This window comes from Columba livia, chromosome 13, assembly GCF_036013475.1.
Source record: "Columba livia isolate bColLiv1 breed racing homer chromosome 13, bColLiv1.pat.W.v2, whole genome shotgun sequence".
NCBI lineage: Eukaryota > Metazoa > Chordata > Aves > Columbiformes > Columbidae > Columba > Columba livia.
This window is the reverse complement of record NC_088614.1, coordinates 11,180,129-11,196,160: the sequence shown is the minus strand read 5'-3', so window position 1 is coordinate 11,196,160 and position 16,032 is coordinate 11,180,129. Positions and strand designations below refer to the sequence as shown.

The window sequence follows — 16,032 nt, the reverse complement described above, 5'->3', positions numbered from 1 at the left end:
GTGAAGCAGGTGATGCCTGGGGGGTGCCACTGCCCCTTCCCTATGCCGGCACTGGTGTGGGGATAGCTGCAGTGGTGCTTGACAGGTCTCAGGGGCTCCCAGCCCTGCACCCTCAGCACCACAGCTCTGGGGAAGTGGCTAAAGCAGGTTTCCCCCCCCGGATCCCCAAACTTTGGGGGTGCGTGTGTGCACTGCTTGGGACAGGGACCCCAAGGAGGGGCTGAGGTGTCCTGTCCCCACCAAAAGACATCATGGTGCATGGAGGCCGTGGGTGCAAAGGGGTTTATTTGGGATCCTCAAGCCACAGGGGCGGGGACAGGGAGTTTAGGGGAACAAGGACAGGGTACTCTGGTTACCCCAGCCATGACTCTGGGGGGCTGCCCCCCCCAGCTGGAGGGGTGCTGGTGCCCCCTCAGAGCACCTTGCCGGGGTTCATGAGGTTGTGTGGGTCCAGCGCAGCCTTGATGCACCGCAGGGTGTCCAGCCCCTCTGGGCCCAGCTCCTCCAGCAGCAGCGCTCGCTTGCCCAGCCCCACGCCATGCTCCCCGGTGCAGGTGCCCCCCGCCGCCAGCGCCCGCCTGCATGGGGAGGGGTATCAGGGCATGGAACAGGGACATCTGTCCATCCATCCCTGTGCCCCCAGGGCGTTCTTGTCCCCACCTGCCCAGGCGCTGGGTGAAGGCGTGGATGCGCTGCGCCTCGTCCGGGTCCTGGCGGTTGAAGACGAGGATGCAGTGGAAGTTGCCGTCACCCACGTGTCCCACCATGGGGCCTGCAGAGCTGTGGGTCAGGTGGGGGACGGCAGGGAGGACAGCAGCCCCCGCAACCAAAACCCTGCCCCGCTGACCGGTGAGGCTGGAGTCCTGCAGGTCCCTCTTGGTCTCCACTACCACGTCAGGCAGGCGGGAGATGGGCACACAGACGTCCGTGGAGTAGCCCTGGGGAGGGCAGAGCCATGGTGCCTGCGGTTCCACAGGGTGCTGCCACCATTGTCCCCAGCCCTGTGCCTGTCCCTCACCTGGCAGCCAGGCCGCAGGGCCAGGGCAGCGTACCAGGCACTATGGCGCATGTCCCAGAGCCGCCCGCGCTCCTCCGGCTCCTCCGCCCAGGCCACGCCGGAGCCACCATTCAGCCGCACAATCTCCTCTGCCAGCAGCCAGGAGCCCTGGAATGGGGCCTGGCCGGGACCCACAGCAGCCCCAGGCACCCAGATCCCTAGTCCCTATCCTGGGCATCCATCACACACCTCAGGACACTGCTGTCCCTGCTCCTGGGCACCCATCCCTCATCCCAGGACATCTCTGGTTCCTCCCATTCCCAGTATATGAGCACCCATTCACATCCACAGGACACCCCCAGGATAGTGGTCCCCCTGTCCCTCGTTCTGGTGACCCCAAGGTCCTCCAGTCCCTCGTCCTGGGCACCCATGCCTCGCCCCAGAACCATATCATGGTCCCCCAGCACTGTCCTTCACACCTGAACACCCCAGTCACCTCATCCCATCCCTGAGTACTTGTCCTTGGGGCACCCCAGCAGCCCCCCTAGCCCAAGCACCCATCCCTGGCTCTGGGACCCCCAGTCCCCTGGTCCCTGTGCTGATGCGATCCCTACCCGCCTGCCGCTGCTGCTCAGCCAGGCTGTGCCGGGAGCCGTGGAGCTCCAGAAGAAGCAGGGGCGCCTCTGGCAGCTCCAGCCCACTGAAGCGGCCGCAAGCACCCACCATCACCTCATCCAGGAATTCTGGGCAAAAGGAGGTAGCACTGGGCACCCATGCTGACCCTGGATCCCTGGCCAGTCCCACCACCAGCCCCTGGCACCCACCAATGCGGGCCACAGGCACGGCAGCCTGCAGCACCTGGACAGTGCAGTCCACAGCTGCCCGCACGCTGGGGAAGGTGGCAATGGTGGCAGCGGTGGCCTCGGGCAGTGGGTGCAGGCGCAGGGTGGCCTGCGTCAGGAAGCCCAGGGTGCCCTCGGAGCCCACGAAGAGGGATGTCAGGTCATAGCCAGCCGCCCGCTTCCTGCACGGGGCTGGTGAGCAGGTGCCCAGGCAGCCCCTCACCCAGCCCGGCCCGGCCCCCTGTGCCCACCTGGGCTGGCGCCCAGGGCCGGCAGTGTGGAACAGGCGCCCGTCTGGCAGCACCACGCGCAGGTTGAGGACATTGGGCCGCATGGTGCCGTAGCGCACGGCGTTGGTGCCTGACGCGCCCGTGGCTGCCATGCCGCACAGCGAGGCATCTGCCCCGGGGTCTACAGGGGTGGGTAAGGGTAGGGGACAGGGTTGGGGATGGGATGGGTGGCTGGCATAGGGATGTGGCCACAGGACATCCCCACAGAACCCTGCAATGCACCCAGCATTGCACCCAGCCAGCACCCTGGGAGCCTGTCCCCATGGCAGCCCCAGTGTGCCCACTGTCGGGACCCCAGTGCCCCTGGGACCACAGCACACCCATGGGTACTCCCAGCACATCTGGGACAACTGCATCCCCAGTCAAATGAGGATCCCAGCACTCCTGGGACAACAGAACACCCAAGGGACCTCCCAGCACCTCTGGTAACACGCCAACCCCGGGGCACGCCCCTCCGACCCCAGCACCCCAGGCCCTTGGACATCCCCAGCCCCCAGGGGAACCCAGCACTCCTGGGACCCCAGCACCCTTAGCCCCATGGACACACCCAGTAATCCCAGTGCTCCCAGCACCACAGGCATTCCCAGCACTCCCAGCGCTGCCACCCCCAGCCCAGGGTTCCCTGGCTGTTCCCTGGTGACCCAGCACCCATGGTACCGACTGGGAACCAGAGCCCGGTGCCACGCAGGTAGCTGTTGAGGGCCTTGCGGGTGACACCAGGCTCCACCGCCACCGAGAAGTCCTCAAGGCTCAGCTCTGTGATGGCATCCATGCGGCTCAGGTCAAAGCAGACGCCACCCTGGCATGGGGACACCAGTGTGGCTGGGCATGGCCAAGCACTGAGAAGCCCTGGGCAGGGTGCAGGCAGGGGGTGCGAGGGTGTTGGGGTGTTGGGTGGTCCTGGTACCTGCACAGCATTGACGCCGCCCTCGAGGCCGGTGCCAGTGCCAAAGGGCACCATGGGCACGTGGCAGCGGTGACAGAGTGCTGCCAGCTCCTGCACCTGCCCCACCGCCTGGGGCCACACCACGGCGTCCGGGGGTGCACAGCTGGGGGACATGGTGGCACCGCTGCCCCAGGGAGCTTCCCAGACCCTTCCACTCCCGAAAGCCTTCATCTCCCAGCAGCCTTCACCTCCCCAGTCTCTTCCCCTCCCCAGCCTCCTCCCCCGTCCCATGACTGTTCCCCGCCCCGCACCCTTCCTCTCCCCGGGACCCTTCCCCATGGCCATTCCTCTCCCCAGGACCCTTCCTCTCCCCAGCCCCTTCGCCCACAGCTCCATCCCGGGGGTCCCAGCCCAGGCACCCACGCGTGCATGGACTCGTCGTGACCGTGCTGCTCCCGCACCGCCATGGCCGTGGAGACGTTGGGGCCCCCGACCACGGCCCTCAGGGCTTCCACAAAGTCAGGGGGCAGCGGGTGCTGCGGCGGGAGTGAGACCCCGGTCAGGGCAAGGGCAGGAAGGTCCAGCCCGGGGGGCCCAGGACCCCCACCCATGCCAGGGTCCCTGGCCCTCCATGCCCACCGGGCTCCCTGTGTCTCCGCCCGGTCCCACCTGAGAGCAGCAGCTCCGTCGTCCCAGGGCCGCTCCGAGCCCCAGCACCCGCCGCAGGGCCATGCTGGGGACCAAGCGCCCGGCCAGCACCGGGACTGGGCCGCTGCCCCCGCGCGGGCCCGCCCCGTCCCCTCCCGCCGGCACCGCCACGTTAAGGTGGCTCCGGCTGTCGGGGCCGCAGGGCTGGGACACGGGTCCCCTCCCTGCCGAGGGTTCCTGTGCTCCGGCACCCGTGCCTAGCCAGGTGCCACCACACCTCTGGCCTTGTTCCCACGTGCCCACACACCTGACCAGGTGTCCCTGTAACTGTCTTTGCCCACCATGTCTATCCAGGTGTCCCCACACCCAGCCAGGTGTATCCATACCTGACCTTGTTCCCGCATGTCCACCCACGTGTCACCATGCCAGGTCACATCTCCCCCCCACCCCCCGGCCAGGTGTTCCCAACCAGCCAGGTGTCACCACGCCTCCAGTCATGCTGGCTAGGTGTCCCCATGCCTGGAAAAATGTCCCCATGCCCACTGCATGCCCCTGTCCCCAGCCATGTGTCCTCCAGCCAACCAGCTGCCCCAGACCTCCCATCTCACTCGCCCTGGTGCCGCAGCAAGGAGGCAGCGTGGTGGGGGTGACAGTATTTATTGCCGGCCTCAGTTGGCCGCCAGGATGGAGTCGATCCAGGGGCGGAGCTCGGTGACACGGGCATAGACAGCGGGTATGCTGGGGCTGCAGGTGCTGCTGCCCCAGGAGACGATGCCCACCAGGGTCCAGGCGCCATTCTTCTGACACACCAGCGGGCCCCCGGAGTCGCCCTGCAGGCAGCTGGTGAGGGCAGGGGCTGGGGACAAAGGGGGAGCAGGGGCGGGGAGGGGCTGGGGGCACTTACATTACAGGAGGAGGCACCATCAGCACCGGCACACACCATCACGTCGCTGATGCGGAACCCCCAGTACGCCTTGCACTGCACGTTGCTGAGCAGGGGCAGGGCCACCTGCTGCAGCACCGCCGGTGTCGACGAGGCTATGGGCGAGTGGGGTGGCATCAGCGCCCACAGAACACCAGGAGCCCCAGGGACGGGGATGGGGATAGGGATTGGGATGAGGATGGACATATATCAGGTATGGGGATTGGGCATGATTATTAGGATGGGGTTTGGGGATGAGGATGGTTATGAGGACAGAGATGAAGATGAGGATGGGCATGCAGACAAGGACAGGGATGGGGGTGGGGATGGGAACAGGAAGTTGCGGTACCATTGGGGTCAGTGAGCCCCCAGCCAGTGGTGACACAGGTCAAGCCCGCTGGGAAGTCTTCAGTGGCCTGGGGCAGGCAGACGGGTGACACAGTGGCAGACAGCTGGGCAGGGGTGGCCAGTTTGATCAGGGTGATGTCATTGCGGATGGTCAGCACGTTGAACTTGGGGTTCTTGAAGACCTGGAGCAGGTGGCAACACTCCCAGTGGCCACACCCCTGGCCAGGGCACTGGGGGCTCTACAGGGGCTGTGGGGATTGTTGGGGACCCCAGGGACTGAAAATAACCCTGGGGAGTGATGGGGATCCCAGGGAATTGCCCTGTGGGTCCTGGGCTGATAGGGTCCCTGGAATGCAGATCCCAGTGCCTGGGGCAGAGGGGAGCAGTGACACACAGCAGTGATTCACAGGGACCCCAGGGGACCCCCAGGGTAGCAAACCCCAAATCCCTGCCTGAGGTGCCCAGAGAAAGGAGGTGACAACCCCAGGCACCGACAGCTGCCAGGGAGCAGGGGACAGACCCCAACACTCCAGACAACAGGGCCAGCAAGGAGCCCACGTCCCAACCCATGTTTCTGGTGGTCAGGGATTTTGGGGCTGCTCAGCGCCCCACAGGGCATCCTCCAGCCCAAGGGCACTGGGGAGCAGCAACACACCCAGGTCATATCACCCACAGGGACTGATGTGGACCCTGGGTTCCTCATCCCCATCCCTTGGGGGTTCTGGGGATGGGGTCCCAACGCTTGGGATGAGGGGGAGCAGAGATAACCCAGGACACCCAAGCCCAGGGATGTGGGGCAACATGCACACCCTGGGGGACCTGACCCTCAGGATAAGGGAACCAGGGAGTCCCTGGGGACTTGACCCCAGGACAAGGGGGGCCTAGACACCAGGGCTCCCTGTGGTGGCTGCGGGACCCCACAGGCACATGGCCCCAACGCCGGTGGTACCTTCTTGATGGTCAGCCTCTGCTCATCAGGGGAAGGTGAGTCCTGGTCATAAGCACCAACCACCACGGTGTCAGTGGTCCTGGGCACAGATAGACGCTGAGCGCTGCACACAGGGATGGGGGGACCCTGTGCACAGCCCCAGGCTGCTGGCAGTAGAGCTGGTGCCTACCTGACACCGCAGTGTGCAGCAGTGACCACCCAGTTTTCACTGATCAGCGACCCACCGCAGAAGTGGAAGCCGTTGTTGCGCTGGTGGGGAGAGCTGCCGTCAGCTCCCGGCACCGCTGGCACCACCGCTGGGGTGCTCTGTGCCTGGCCCCTGACCCAGCCCCCTGCGGGCACTCACCTGGAGGGACACCTGCCATGGCCAGGACCCTGGTACCGCTGCCTCCCCGTTGACGATGCGGTTGTAGCCTTGGATGATGGGTGCAATGGCGGGCACACCGCAGCCTGCAGGGCACAGGCAGCTGTGGAACAAAGGCTCCAGCCACCCCAGCCCCATGTTCCCCCCATCCCGTCACCCTTCCAAGCCCCTTGCCCACCCGCTGAGCCCCGTGGCTCCACATACTCGCCAGGGAGAGGGTGGCACGGGCAGAGCCCGCCAGCACCAGGCAGCTCAGCAGCCACAGCAGAGCCATTGTTGCTTGTGGGGACAGACCCCGCCTGGGGCTCAGCACCTCTTATACCCACCGCTGACCTTCCTGCCACAGCCTTGGGAGATAGCATGGCACCCGGCACGGTGCCTGGATGAGGCCTGGGATTGCAGCAGCTGGAGCTGGTGGCCTTGGCCAGGGCTGTGGGTCTGCACTGGTGGGGTCTAAGTGCTGGCTTCATCGTGCCCCTTGGTCTGACACACGGGGTGGGCTGTCACCAGATCAAGGGGTTGGTTGAGGTTAGAAGGACTTTGGGGTCAGGACACCTGTCCAGGTGGAGAGGAACAGACCAGGCATGGGAACAACTGTCTGGGTTTGTTGACCCCTGGCCAAGGAGGGCAGGTGGTTTGGGGACATGCGGACTCCCCTGGGGATACCTGAGCAAGGCAGGGGCACCTGGCCAGGTGCAGGGACACTTGAGCAGGCTCATGGATACCTGGCTGTACACCACATGTGGGAACATGTGGCCTGCCATAGGGACACCGGGCTGGGGAGTGGGCAACAAGACCGGGCACTGGGTCATGTGGCCTGGCATGAGGACACCTGGGTGGGAATGTGGAGATAAGGTCAGGTATGGAGACACCTGGTCAGGTGTGTGGACGCATAGGTACAAGGCCAGGTGTGGTGACACCTGTTGAGCTGTGGGACACCTGGCACGAGTGCCAGAGCACAGGAACCCCCGGTGGGGAGGGGACCCGTGTTCCAGCCACCACAGCTGGAGCCACCTTAACGTGGCGATGGCGGTGCCATGGTGGGAGGGGACAGGCAGGGCCAGCGGGGCAGGGGATCGTCCTGGTGGGGTGTTTGGTCCTCAGCCTGGCCCTGCAGTGGGTGCTGGGGCTGGGGGGGCCCTGGAGCACCAGAGCTGCTGCCCCCAGGTGGGACTGGGGACACCCGGGCCAGACCCTGCTGCCCTCACACTGGGACACCGGGGAGCAGCTGGGGAGCTCTGAGCTGGGTGTGGGGGCACTCGGGGTGCTGGGTGCGCCCATGGGGCCAAGGGTGCAGCAGTGCTGCCTATGGGGCTGTGGCTGCAGTGGTCCCAGGACATGGACAAGGTGATGATCGGTGCCTGTGGCCACTTCAACGGGCTGGAGCTGCCAGCAGCACCCACGCTGCTCCTGGAGCTCCCTGGCTCCTGGCACAGCCAGGCCAAGCAGCAGCAACAGGCAGCATAGGGATGGTGATAATAAGAGAGACAAGGTGCCTAGGGTTGTGGAAGCCATGGTGGCACCCATTGTCAAGGGACAGATGCCCAGGGACAGGGGATGAGAAGGGGATGGACACCCTAGGCTGCAGCAAGGCTGTGTTGGACCCCCACAAACTCATGAAGCCCAGCAAGGTGCTCTAACACCAGCAAACAGCCAGTCTGGGGGGTGACAGCCCCCCAGAGTCAGGGCTGGGGTAACCACACTACCCTGTCCTTTTTCCCCAAACCCCCCCAGCCCCACCCCTATGGGACAGTGACACCAAACAAACCCCTTTGCACCTGCAGACTCCATGCACTGTGTCTTTTGGGGGGACAGAATCACAGACTGGTTGGGGTTGGAAGGGACCTCTGGAGATCATCTAGTTCAACCCATCTGCTGAAGCAGGTTCACCAGAGCAGATCACACATAAACACATTCAGGCAGGTTTTGAATGTCTCCAGAGAAGGAGATTCCACAACCTCTCTGCGCAGCCTGTTCCAGGGCTCTGGCACCCTCAGAGTATGGAAGTTTCTCCTCATATTCAGATTGAAGCTCCTGTGCTTCAGCCTGTGCCCATTGCCCCTCATCCTATCATTGGGCACCACTGAAAAGAGTCTGGTCCATCCTCTTGACACCCACCCTTGAGATATTTATCAGCATAAATAAGATCCCCTCTAAGCCTGCTCTTGTCCAGAACAGACCCAGCTCTCTCAGCCTTTTCCCTGTAAAACAGGGTACACTAGCCCCCCGCAAGGGGTCTCTCCCCACAGCATGTACACACAGACATCCAGGAGACAATGGGGGCTTCTAGGCAAAACTTTATGCTGCTGGGGGGACAGGGGGCTGAGTCTGGGGAGACAGGGAGGGCGCAGGGCTGCAACTCCATAGCTCCAGGAACCAGCAGAAGCTTCCCCTGCATTCAAAAGGCACCAATTTCAGTTTGTGGTTCAGTTGGAGCTGGTAGAACAGCAAAACCCAAGACATGAGAACACCCAAGTCAGGCTCCTCCTGTCCCTTAACCCCCCATCATCCCCCACCCCCTGAGGACCCTTATCCACAGCCCCCATTGCACAGGGGGACAGGACAACCCATCTCTACCTCACTGTCACTACGAGGGGTGGCTTCCACACCATTAAAATCTGCTGACTACCAGAGACTGGGCCCCCCGAGTGCACAGCCCCCCCAAGAGTGCAGCAGCTGCAGCATCACCCCAAATCGCCGGGCATACCCCATCTTGATTCAACAGGGACATGGCCCCACAGCCTCCAGGCCGGCTTTGTATGGAGAGAGGACAGGGAGAAGGGAGTGGGCATGAATCCACCTCCCAGCTTTGCTTCATGAAGGGCACAGCTCCAAAATCAATCCTTGGAAGAAGAGGAACGGGCATGACGGCCACAGCCCCTCACCCCACTACCAGCAGAGCCTCAGCCCCTGGTGCGCGTAGGAGTCTCTATGTACATGTCCGCTTACACCGGGCAGAGAGGGCTCTTGTGGAGCGGGATGCATGTCTGGGGACAGGGTGGGGGCCATGGGGAGGGGACAGCAGCCCCAGGCCATTACATGGCTGCCAGCTGGCCCAGCACCATCTTGAACTGCTGTGTGCTGTTAGCAAGGTCCTTGACACGCTCCATCATGTCTTTAGAGGCGGCAGGAGAAGGGTAGTGGAGGGCGGCCGCCTTGGTGGTCACGACGATCTCCTTGAGCATCTCACAGAGGAGGTTGCTGTAGTGCATCACCTTGTGCTGGACATCCTGGGCCTTGGCCTGGCGCGACAGCGTGTCCCCGATGAAGACGAGCTTGTGGGCACTGAGGATGACAAACTTGCTGTGGGCCACGAAGATCTTGGGGGGCTGGTTGGTGCTGACGGCAGTGAAAAAGGCGTCAACAGCATTGGTAAGTGTAGTGAGGTTGGCCTCGCACTGCTCCAGGTAGAAGAGGAGGAGCTGGCGGTCGGCGGGACACAGGGTCCCCCCACCCCGCGTGGGGCCGTAGTGCTGGGGTGGACTCCAGTTGGACAGGTCGTTGTCGATGGGGCGCGTCACCTCCTGCTCCAGCCGCTCGAACTGCTTCAGCTGCGGGAGGGAAAGGCATGAAGGAGGACAGCCATTGAGCCAGCCCCGCTCCCCTCCATGGAGCCACCAGCATGGGTGGCCATGGCCACCAGTCCTGTGTGACAGCTGTGCCCCAGGAACATCAGCAAGGGACAGTGCCAGCTTCAGGACAGCTGTGCCAAGCTCCTCTCCAGGAGCAAGGCACCAGCGTCCCTCTCTGCTGGCATGAGGGGTGAGCCAGAACCCACCATGGGGACAGCCACGCAAGAGGAGACCATGGTCCAGATGGGTGGCAGGGTGTACGAGGGGAGCAAGATCCAAACCGCTGCTGCCCACCACAGTTCCGTTACCTGCTGGTGCTCCAGCTGGTCCTTGCTCTGCCGGATGATGTTGCCTTTCTCCAACAGCTCCTTCTGGGTCTTCTCAAACTCCTCCTTGCCCTGCAGGGAAGGAAGGGGAGTGACACGAGGGTCAGCAATACCAGCCTTGCCAGGAGCGAGCCCCCGCCTGCCCTGGGACACCCCTGGTCCCCACAGTCCTCAGGCTGGATGTGGCAGAAGCACTGCCACAGTCAGAGCTGCCCCTGTGCCGGGGAGCCACCAGCACAAAACCCACCCATGAGGAGCAGTCTCTCCGCCTGCGCCCACCTGGAGATGGACGTAGTCGTAATCCTCCATCCAGCCGCTCTCACTGTTTTCGTAGGGCCCGTCAGGTGACTCCTGGGCCAGCAGCTTGGGTGGGGAGGGCAAGGGCCGGGACTGGATGCTACTGGTCTTGTCGGAGGGGTGAGGGGGCCCATGGCCGCCACTCTCCGCCGCCGGCTTTGTCCGTTTGAAGAGGAGGGAGGCATTGCCGTGCAGGAAGGAGGCCAACTGCTTGGTGTCATCGGGCACACCACGCGAGTGCATGACAAAGTGCTCCAGGTCGTCCGTGCCTGGCTTGCCACCAGCCAGGGCACTTGGGGCCCAGTGGCAAGCGTCCAACGCTTGGCCGTGCCGTGCCAGGGCCTGGTAAACCTCCTCCATCTTCTGCAGCTGCTTGCTGAGCTTGGCATAGAGGGAACGGTCAGAGGCCTGGGCGGCATTGCCCACTGCCCCCCGAGCAAACTCCAGCAGGTCCCGGAGGGCTGTCCGGACACCCTCGGCCGCGCCACGGATGCTGGCGGCATTGGCCTCCATGTGCTCGGGGCTGCGCCAGTTGGCACCAATGAAGGACATGAGGTAGGAGACGGCACCGCCGACACCATGCTGGAGTTTTGCCAGCGTCTCCATAGCAGCATCCAAGTCCAGGGAGAACTCCCTGCCGGCTCCCTTGGCCGGTTCCTTCACAGGCACCACATCCAGCGAGGATGTGGAGATGTTGCTGCGGGTGCTGCCTGTGCTGGAGGCCGAGAGGCGCTTGGTGTCAGTGCCCTTGGCCTCGCGGTCCACTTGTGGTGGAACATCATAGATGTACTCGCCCTCCACGTCCAGGGAGCCCTTGCCCGGAGCATGCAAGTCACGGGGCACATCGTACACCTCCTGGGAGGGGAAGGCTGACCCCCCCAGCTTCTTGAGGCTGGGGGGCACGTCATAGATCTCATGGGAGAGTGGCAGCTCAGGGGCACCTTTCCCAGCCACCGGTGGCACATCATAGACATCCTCAGGCAAGTAGGGCTCCTGCTGGGCCAGGATGAGGGGGTGGCGGGAGGGGTCGAAGACTTTCTGCTTGGCGAAGGCGGGGGGCACGTCGTAGGTCTCCTCCCGTGCTGGGCCATCCGGCACATCCTTGCTCACCGACGGGGGGACATCGTACACCTGCAAGGGCAGAGGTGAGCTCTGTCAGTGTCACGGGGAGAGCCAGCCTGGGTCATGCATGGACACGCGGGTGGGTTATGCTGTACTGTGGTGCACATAAGCACCAGCTTCAGGCACTCAAGACTGTGCTGGGTGTGCAACAGGAAGGAGTCGTGCACCCCCTGGGCACCCCTGATCCCAGGGGGCCTGCCACAGCCCTGCTGCAGCACCACCAACCTCCCATGTCCCCTTCAGGGCAGGAATCACAAAATCCTAGAGCAGCCCACATTGAAATGGATTTGGAAAAATCATCTGGTCCAGCCTCATTCTCTAGATAAGACGACATAACACCCTGTCCCCCCACCTCTTGAAAGCCTCCAGTGCCAGAGACACCACCACATCCCCTGGGGAGGCTGTTTCGGTGAATAATTGTTTTCACTGTAAAATGTGTCTTCTTGTTACATGGAGAAGCTGAGAGCTTCCCAGCAGCACTTACAGTTTGGTGCAGGTTCTTCTCCACGCTGGGGGGCACGTCATAGATCTCCTGCCCTGGGTCTTGACCATTGGGACCCTTAACGGCCATGGGGGGAGTGTCATAGACCTGGAAAGGGGGGAAATGGTAACGCAGGTGCCCAGCTCCCCCCAGGGACCGACTGGGAAGGATGAAGGCACCAGAAACAGCCTTGAGACCTATAATATGCCCAGCTTTGGGTGTAATTTGCCCAGATTTGGATCCCAGGCTGTGTCAGAGCATTTCCTGTGCCAGGGGACGGAGCCAGTGACAACCCCCTGCCCAGCCTCACCTCCTGGCTGAACTGACTCGGGACCCCTCCTCGGACAGGCGGTACATCGTAGATCTCCTGGGAGCCCACAGGCAGCAGGTGGCGAGGGATATCGTACTCATCCTGCTCACCCTTGGGGGAGTCGTACACGTAGACTTGTCCCACACGGGTGGGTACCAGCACCTGGCAAGGGGAAAGAAACAACGTGGGCACCGCCGTGCATCCCCAGCCTGCCTCCCACCCCGCATCATCCCCCCCAAAATGCAGCGATGGGGCTGGAGAGAGGATGGGTGCCGGATCCCATACCAGATCATGCAGCACTGGGCAAACCGGTGCCCACAGGAGGGCGCTCCCCGGCCGGGCGTGCACGCTGCTCCCGGTGACGGGGGATGATCTCACCGGTTATTTATAGCGGCGAGCCTCGGCGAGAGACAAAGCCCAGCCGGCACAGCCGTGGTGTGCAGAAGAGAACGGCCAATTTGGGCACCGAGCCGTGGGCAGGGATCTGCCAACGCCCTGCAGCAGATCCCTGCCCATGGCTCGGTGCCCACCTTGCCATACCGTGGGGACACAAGAACAGTGGATAACCAAACCCAAAGGGTCATGACACTCTGCCGAGCTGGTGCCAGGGGGTAAGAAGGGCTGAGCAACCAGGAAAGGTGCCAGGCAGGTTCTTCCTTTTTTGGATGCTCCCAGTGCCCTGGCCATGATTTGGCAGCTGACCCCTCTGATCCCTCACTGCTCCTTCCCAGGGGTGTGAGTCAGGGTAGCCTTCCCGGAAAACAAGATGCTGAAAGCACCTCGCTCTCCTTCCCTGGGATGACGTGCCAGGGAAGGGGCAGAGCCAGGAGGAGCCTGGTGTCCAGGATGTAACCATTAGGCTGCCCCAGACAGGGCCACCACACCAGGATCCCCATGTTGGGGACAAATTGGTGGCTCACCCTTGCCTCACCAGGAAACCCAACCAGCAAGCTCCCTGGCATGGCCAGGACATGCTGGCACCGGCTGCCTGCCCCTGTCTGCACTTCCAGGAGGAAGGAAACATCTCAGCCTTGTGCTGGGTACCACAGGTTCCTCCGCAGCTGCAGGGTCCAACCAAGAGGCACCCCAAGCAGCTCTGGGGTTACCAGCACCCCATGCCCACCCCAGGCATAGCTGCTGTGCCCTTGGTGACACCAGCAGAGCCCATGCGAGAAACTAAGAGGACCAAGGCACCAAACACAGTGCCAGCCCCAAACTGGGTAGCCCACACCAAGCAGGGCACTTCAGCCACTGCAGGAATCCCTGTGTCACACCCACTCCTGCCAGGGACAGGGGGGAGGATACCCATGCACCCCCTGCAATGGGTGCAAGGACTTCTCACTCCAAGAGACAGTGGTGGGCAGATAAGCCAAAGCCTCACAGCCCTGGCACCCACTCACCACCGCAGGCCACAGAGCACCCCACAAACATGCTGCCACCCCTCCCCATCCCCCCGTCCTACCTTTCCCTGGGGCTTGTGCCCTTCCCAGCTCCTCATGTCCAACGATGGGGGCACCTGGTAGATGTCCTGAGCCTGACCGGCTGAGGGAGGAACCTGGTAGACATCCTGGGGAGGGGTGGCAGAGCCCCCGGGGTATGCCTCTGCCGCTTGGCCCAGGGAGGGGGGCACTTGGTAGATCTCCTGGCCGGGGCTGGGAAACGCGTGAGGCGGCGTCTGCTTCGGGTAGGTGGGGGGCTGCTTAGCTGGGGCAGATGGAAACTGTCCGATGGGTGCTGAGCCCGGGTAGAGACCCTGTTGTCCCTTGCTGGGGACTGGCATCAGGTAGACGTTGTCCCCTTGGGGGGCATAAGGAGGATGCATGGGTGTGTACTGCGAGGCAGGCGACAGCGGGGTGTAGCCCCCTTGGTGGTGGTAAGGCAGAGCTGGCTGGGGCACTGCTGGCTGCGGCAGTGCCTGCCCCTGCGCCGGGCCGGGTGCTTGCTGCTGCTGCTGCTTCTTGTCATACATCCCCACCAGGATCTTGAGGCGGTTGCCGGGGACGATGCCCTGACGGCCATGGAGCGAGCAGAGCCACCAGCCATCCAGCCCCTGCGTGTTGCGTTCCAGCACCGTCATGATGTCGCCCTTGCGGAAGGAAAGCTCGTCCGGCGACTCGGCCACGTTGTCGTACAGCGCCTTGGCCAGCACGTTCTGTAAGAGAGCCCCGCGCCGGGGCGGTGAGCCGGGCCCCGCCGGCCGGTGGGGAGTCATCTCGGCGGAGAACGGTGCCCAGCACCGGGGTGCAGCCCTGCGGGCCGGGGGGCTTTGCTGAGCGGGTCCCACCGGCTGGATACCTCGGCTCCAGTCGCCTTTTCCTTCCCCGCTGGAGTTCAACCCATCCTTCCCGGAGGTGGTGCTAGGAAGGGGCTGGTCCCTTCCGCCTCCCCGGTTTCGGGGGGACCTCCTCTGCCCTTCCCTCCCCTTCCCGCCGCCGTTGGGGAGGAAGTGCCAGGGCGGTGAGTCAGCCGTAGCCATCGCCATCCCCATCCCCACGCCAATCGCCACTGGGCCCCAGCCCCTTCCAGCCCACAGCGCCGAACATCCCCACAGCGGACACGGGCTGTGCCACGACATCTCGCGGGGGCCACGGCACGGAGGCACCTGACAGAGCTCCCTGGCCTCTACCGGGACTCACCAGTGCCATGGCGGCGGTGGGACGGGCCGCAGCCCGCCGTGGGCTCCCCCCACAAGCCGGGATGGCGGGACGGGACCCGCCGGCTCTCCCGCCGCGGCCGGGCTCGGAGGGATCGGCTGCCCGCAGCTGCCGGGATCTCCTGCCTGCGGCCGGCAGGGAGACCAGGGCCTGCGGAGCCCCGTGGCCCCGGTGGGTCTCCCCGGAGCGCCGTCACCCGCCGGGCAGGGGGGTCGCGGCTGGGCCGAGGCCTCCCCGCCCCCCGCACGGCGGGGCCGAGCCAAGGTCACACGAGGGGGCCCGGCTGCCCCGGGGAGGCCCTGCCCGGGCGGGGGGTTGCGGCCTTCCTCATCCTCCTCCTCTACGCTGTGGCAAAGGCCGGTGGGGCCCCTCCGTGAGCCGTTACCTCGGGGCCCCCCGTCCTGCCTGGGATGGCCCACGCGTGTCCCCCCCCGCGGGGAGGTTCCCTGCCCCCCCATCCCCGCGGCGGCCGCTCACCAAGTAGTTCATCTTCCCGCGGGGCTGCTCCGGCCCTAGCGCCGGTCGGCCGGAGGCCGGGGCCGGGCCGGGGGCGGCGGGGCGATCGGGCGGCGGGATCTCGGCGGCGGCGGCGCCGTAGGGATCATTATAGCGCGGTGCCCGCCCGGGCCCAGCGGCCCCGCCCGCCCCCATTGGCTGCGCCGCCCGGCGGGGGGCGGGGCTGCGCCGGGCGGGGGCGGGGCCAAGACGGGGGTGGGCGGGACCTGGACCGGGAGTGTAAAGGGGTGCAAAGGGTAACGGGGATGCAATGGGGGTGCAAAGGCTGATGGGGTTGCAAAGGATGAAAGGTGTGCAATGGGTGTGAAAAGGGCACACAAAAGGTGTGTTATGGGTGTGAAAAGGGTAAGGGGGGCAAAGAGTGTGCAAAGGGTAAAGGGTCTGTGACAGTGGTACAAATGATGTGTAATGGGAGTGCAGAGGCTAATGAGTGTGCAAAGGGTGTGCAAAGGGTAAAATGTGTCTGATGGGGTATGAAGGGCGTGTAATGGGTGTGCAAAGGATAAAG

The 16,032-nt window shown here is 64.2% G+C and overlaps 3 protein-coding genes across 6 annotated transcripts; all 3 read right to left on the bottom strand.

The window, feature by feature from the left end:
* Positions 1-264: 264 nt before the first annotated feature.
* LDHD (lactate dehydrogenase D) lies at positions 265-3,840 on the bottom strand. Of its 2 annotated transcripts, XM_005504895.3 has the most exons (11): positions 3,685-3,840; positions 3,439-3,551; positions 3,037-3,178; positions 2,787-2,928; positions 2,091-2,250; positions 1,822-2,021; positions 1,612-1,740; positions 1,019-1,146; positions 848-938; positions 661-772; positions 265-578 (listed from the first exon to the last, which is right to left on the bottom strand). In XM_005504895.3, exons 1-11 carry the CDS (start codon positions 3,745-3,747, stop codon positions 413-415), a joined length of 1,446 nt encoding a protein of 481 aa, XP_005504952.2. In that variant the 5' UTR covers positions 3,748-3,840; the 3' UTR covers positions 265-412. The 2 variants fall into 2 exon arrangements, with proteins under 2 accessions (XP_005504952.2, XP_021146512.2); XM_021290837.2 differs by having other exon boundaries at positions 1,822-2,250.
* Positions 3,841-4,304: 464 nt separating this feature from the next.
* Positions 4,305-6,598, bottom strand: LOC102091024 (chymotrypsinogen B). The gene is made up of 7 exons (XM_005504777.3): positions 6,451-6,598; positions 6,229-6,332; positions 6,052-6,131; positions 5,883-5,961; positions 4,935-5,115; positions 4,568-4,701; positions 4,305-4,493 (listed from the first exon to the last, which is right to left on the bottom strand). The coding sequence occupies exons 1-7, from the start codon at positions 6,518-6,520 to the stop codon at positions 4,332-4,334; spliced, it is 810 nt and encodes a 269-aa protein (XP_005504834.1). The 5' UTR covers positions 6,521-6,598; the 3' UTR covers positions 4,305-4,331.
* A 1,927-nt stretch (positions 6,599-8,525) lies between these two features.
* On the bottom strand, positions 8,526-15,658 carry BCAR1 (BCAR1 scaffold protein, Cas family member). 3 transcript variants are annotated; one of them, XR_002416315.2, is made up of 7 exons: positions 13,817-15,432; positions 12,355-12,516; positions 12,048-12,152; positions 10,424-11,572; positions 10,127-10,216; positions 8,954-9,797; positions 8,526-8,638 (listed from the first exon to the last, which is right to left on the bottom strand). XR_002416315.2 is itself a non-coding variant. In XM_065028940.1 (7 exons), the coding sequence occupies exons 1-7, from the start codon at positions 15,495-15,497 to the stop codon at positions 9,282-9,284; spliced, it is 2,724 nt and encodes a 907-aa protein (XP_064885012.1). In that variant the 5' UTR covers positions 15,498-15,658; the 3' UTR covers positions 8,526-9,281. The 3 variants fall into 3 exon arrangements, 2 of the variants coding, with proteins under 2 accessions (XP_064885012.1, XP_021146464.2); XM_065028940.1 differs by adding an exon at positions 15,486-15,658 and having other exon boundaries at positions 8,526-9,797; positions 13,817-14,506; XM_021290789.2 differs by having other exon boundaries at positions 8,526-9,797.
* Positions 15,659-16,032: the final 374 nt, after the last annotated feature.